Source organism: Poromitra crassiceps, assembly GCF_964638095.1.
Source record: "Poromitra crassiceps genome assembly, chromosome: 19".
In the NCBI taxonomy this organism is placed as follows: domain Eukaryota; kingdom Metazoa; phylum Chordata; class Actinopteri; order Beryciformes; family Melamphaidae; genus Poromitra; species Poromitra crassiceps.
Genome location: NC_139646.1, coordinates 30,827,296 through 30,832,031, shown reverse-complemented (window position 1 = coordinate 30,832,031; position 4,736 = coordinate 30,827,296). Strand labels below are relative to the sequence as shown.

The window sequence follows — 4,736 nt, the reverse complement described above, 5'->3', positions numbered from 1 at the left end:
GAAGCCAGCCTTAAAATCGGCACATATAATTAAGTTACTGTGTGTGAACTTCTAGAAGTTGAGATTTTATTGGAAAAGACGTTTTGTTTTTCAGCAACCATTTTGACATGTGAATACTACTAGGGTTTAATTCCGGGAAACGGGAATGTTGATGTATTTTTTACATGCAGAACATATTGGAATAGGCCTCATTTTTAGAAATATGCCGACAGTTTACTTTCTTAAAAGATATAGCCGATGTTTTGAAAGAACATGTAATATATTAGGCTACTGTAAGCATTGTAAAGTCATTAGATGATCACGATGTAGGCCTATATGCATTTCGGAGACATCAAAGTGAATCAATCAACCAACAATCAATCAACTTTCTATTTATATAGCGCCAAATAACGAGGTATCCAAAGCATATTTTAAGATGAAATACTCTCCGACAACAATGCTACAGCCAGTAATTTGAAATTAGATATCCTTTGCAGAGTGGAATTTCTGATTTTATTTCGGCGTGTTTTGGCTATGTGTATTGTACCTAGCCTAATTAATAAACACAAAGCCCACAATGTTTCTTTGCTTTTCTACTACACTTCTGACATGCTTGAGGGGATTTTGCCATGACCGTTAATGCAGTAGCCTACGACACGGCGACACGAGCACCGTGCAAACTTCACCAGCGGTGAAAACGACAATCCAGCCGTGCGTCCTCGGTTCCTGTGCCCCAGGTTGGGCATGATGCTCTGGTTGTAGGCGATGACCGTGCACAGAGGGGTGGAGATGGTCTGATAAAGCCGTGCTCCGGTGTCTCCGTCTGGGCACGGCTGGAAGACGAGCACGCATGCCCATATGCAAAAGGACACGGTGCCAGATATCAGACAGCATGTTGATGTTGTGCGTAAAAGAGCGTGAAAACGGGCTGATCGACGCGTTTACGGCTGCATTCCTTCCACGGCAGTGTCCACAACTCTCTAAGAAAATGGTTAGCCTAGGCTACTACAGGATTTATTCATACGCCAATCCAGGCGATTGGTGAATTATATAAACCCTAACGGCACTATAGCCTAATATGTTTGTTACATTGCGATATTTTGCCTTAATAAATATTAGGGGTGCTCCGATCACGTTTTTTGCCACCGATCACCGATTGCCTATGGGAAATATCTGCCCAACCGATCATCGACCGATCACCGATTACCGATATAAACTCCTCAAAAAAAGTTAGGAAACGTTATTTCGGTCGATTATTTCTCCCCTTTAATTATAAAAAATTGAAGAAAGGAGCTGTTAGGAATTTAAATGTCAAAATTTAATTGGAAGTAATTGTACCTGTGTACTGCAAAGAGTTTTAACAGAGTACATCTTCAAAAAGGTGATACGGGCAAGGACAATACCGCAATGCGTTTCAACCGTTGGGTTTTCGTCAGGCTGTATGGATATCCTACAGCCTGACGAAAACCCAACGGTTGAAACCATGGATGTATTAAAAGAACTGGATAGGGGACGAGCCACGCCCACCCATGCATTCGGACGGAGGCTGCTCACTGGCGCATGAAGCCATCATGGGGGCTTTTTCTTCCTGGTTTTACTTCCTGACCATGCGGCCCAAGGCGAAGTGCGCATGTGTGCCATGACGTGTTCCATGACGTCTCTCACCCCTCCCACCCATGGATTGTATTACAAGAAAAAAACTCTTGTTTTGAGTTGCTTGGTGGATTGGATGATTGCACTCTCCCACAGTAATAAGGAAAAAACAACACATATTGGCCATTTTTACACTTTATTAATTTGACACCGTCAGGGACCTCAGTAGCGTGTGGAAGATCCATACGCAGCCACAACAGCTTGGCACGTTGGCACCGCAAATTCACACACCTGTGACTGGCACACACCTGCCAGCACTTGAAGCTCAAAACAAGAGTGAATACCAACAGAAGAATATTGCAGGAGATTTTGGCAAAAGAAATTGGGGCGATACCCACACGTTTAGCTGTGTTGCTCATTCCACGAATGCATGATCCTTACAAGTTGTAAAGATGCATATTTCTGCACTTTGAAGTCACAGGTTGGGTCGGGTGGGGCAAACTAATTATATTGGAAGCCTAGTTGCCGAAAAAAAGTGAGCGGTGGTGGTCTGTCTAAATGCATTGTAGAATGTATGTACAAGACAAAATGATGCCAGTGCGCATGCGTCTGGACAAACTTTGTCTTAAAAAAAAGAACAGCTCACTTTTTTCCGCAACTAGGCTTCCGATATAATTAGTTTGCCCCACCCGACCCTACCTGTGACTTCAAAGTGCAGAAATAAGGTGAGTTTAACGCCCAACACAGATTGTCTAACGAAAATCCTATGGTCGGTAAGAGGGCTCTTACTACAGTGAAGTCCTGAGACGAACATAGAAAGTGCCTGAGGGTAAAAGACTTGTTGATGCCTCGCCTGACTGCGCTCGTCTGCTTTCCAGGCGAGGCGGCAGTCAACTCAAACGAGCCTCTTGACAGAATGAGACGACAATACCTAATAAAACATAAACACACAGTGGTGTCTTTCATGCAGGCTAGCAAGCAAAACTGCTGTCTGTCTGATCCACTGAGTCTGACCACAGACTGTAGAAACAGATGCAGGTCAAGATAGCCAAGCGAATGTGATTGGATGAAAGTTTGACACTAGGCCAATCAGAGGCAGAGAGGGGCGGGTCATGCCTTCGTCTTACCCCGCTAGCCGGGCGCTTCTGGCTCATACGAGCGCATTAGCGCCCGGCGAACGTCACGCATTTTCCCATTTTACACTGTGACATTTTCACGTCTAGGTCTAAATGCCGGCTCCTACCTGAGTCTTCACGTGAAGTGAAGACGCTATCCGATGTAAAACATCCTCTTCTTTTAATGACACCTAGTTGTTGCATCCAAATTGTTGCATAAAATCCACTTTTCTGTCTTTCAAAAACCGAAAAGCATTTATCTGGCGCACCGCTTCTTCTTCTTCTCTGATCTGAAGCAACCCGGAACAACGACTTCCGGGTTGCTCGAGGTGCTCCAGATAAATGCTTTTCGGTTTTTGAAAAGCATTAAAAGCGCATTTAAAGCATTAAAGCGGCGCGTCCATGGAGATTTTTCTATCAGCGCGTCGGTTTTGCTGCCTGTGCCTGAGATCTCCGTGGTAGGCTATCAGCGGATATCTGCTGTGATTGAGTCCTCACCGTCGTAAAGTCGCCTTCAAAGCATGCTGTTCGATTATAACGAACTAGTTGTGTGGCTTAGCCTTCCCAAATGTGGAGGGGTCGTTTTTTATAATTTAATACATAGAATTGGGAACGTTACATTCAATTTCATTCAGACTGCCTGGAGCCTGGAGCCCCGCCTCCAGCGCGTGCGCGAAGAGTATGCCAGAAGCTTTAAGCTTCTGGCATACTCTTCGCGCACGCGCTGGAGGCGGGGCTCAGAGGAGGGCGCGCGCACTCTGCGCGGGCCAAAACAGAACATACTCAGTGCGCAGCTCCAGGCTCCAGGCAGTCTGAATGAAATTGAATGTAACGTTCCCAATTCTATGTATTAAATTATAAAAAACGACCCCTCCACATTTGGGAAGGCTAAGCCACACAACTAGTTCGTTATAATCGAACAGCATGCTTTGAAGGCGACTTTACGACGGTGAGGACTCAATCACAGCAGATATCCGCTGATAGCCTACCACGGAGATCTCAGGCACAGGCAGCAAAACCGACGCGCTGATAGAAAAATCTCCATGGACGCGCCGCGCTGCGCTCAGGCCTCGCCCCCCGACACGCCCCGTGCGATGTCGTCATAATCGCCGTGCGCCCTATGCGCTTGGCTGGGCGCGAAGAGTATGCCAGAAGCTTAAGCTTCTGGCATACTCTTCGCGCACGCGCTGGAGGAGGGGCTCTGGCGAGGGTGCACGCACTCTGCGCAGGCCAAAACAGAACATACTCAGTGCTCAGCTCGCTCCTCCAGGCAGTCTGAATGAAATTGAATGTAACGTTCCCAATTCTATGTATTAAATTCTAAAAAACGACCCTCAACATTTGGGAAGGCTTAGCCACACAACTAGTTCGTTATAATCGAACGTCATGCTTCAAAGGTGACTTTACGACGGTGAGGACTCAATCACAGCAGATATCCGCTGATAGCCTACCACGGAGATCTCACAGGCACAGGCAGCAAAACCCGACGCGCTGATAGAAAAATCTCCATGGACGCGCCGCGCTGCGCTCAGACCTCACCCCCCGACACGCCCCGTGCGATGACGTCATAATCGCCGCGCGCCCTATGCGCTTGGCTGGGCGCGAAGAGTATGCCAGAAGCTTTAGCCTTCGTCTAGCCTTCGCCATCATGGGGAAAAAATATCGCCCACGGTTACAGGATGGCAGAGGATGGACAGAACACACGAGCAGCAGAAAACCAGAAAAACACGTTTACCCGTTTTCATGAGCAGGCGTTGGCGGCTTGTTTTCTTGTTCCATCTTGAATGCAGCCAAATCACCGACGTTTCAGCTGTAGACTAGTCTGTAGTGTGTGTACACACACACACACACACACACACAGAGAGCAGCAGAGAACTAGGACGAACAACACAACACAACACGTCCTCACTCACAAGTACCGGAGGAAATCTCCCGCGCTGGAAGCTGTTCATGAAGTTCCGGAAGTACCCAGTTTGGTGTCTGGACAAGTAACGCGAGACTACTGAAATCCCCGCCCACCGTGTGTGTGTGTGCCTGTGTGCGTGTGTG

General features: G+C 47.1%; 1 protein-coding gene across 2 annotated transcripts in view; it reads right to left on the bottom strand.

Moving 5' to 3' along the window:
- The window catches only part of dctd (dCMP deaminase), a 22,732-nt gene extending 18,094 nt beyond the window's left edge, over positions 1 to 4,638 (bottom strand). The window contains exon 1 of one of the 2 annotated variants that reach the window (XM_083656238.1): positions 4,423 to 4,638. In XM_083656238.1, the coding sequence (XP_083512364.1) occupies positions 4,423 to 4,466 (44 nt within the window). In that variant the 5' untranslated portion in view covers positions 4,467 to 4,638. The remainder of the gene's footprint in view (positions 1 to 4,422) is intronic. The other variant, XM_083656237.1, reaches the window with a different exon arrangement.
- Between the last annotated feature and the right edge of the window lie 98 nt (positions 4,639 to 4,736).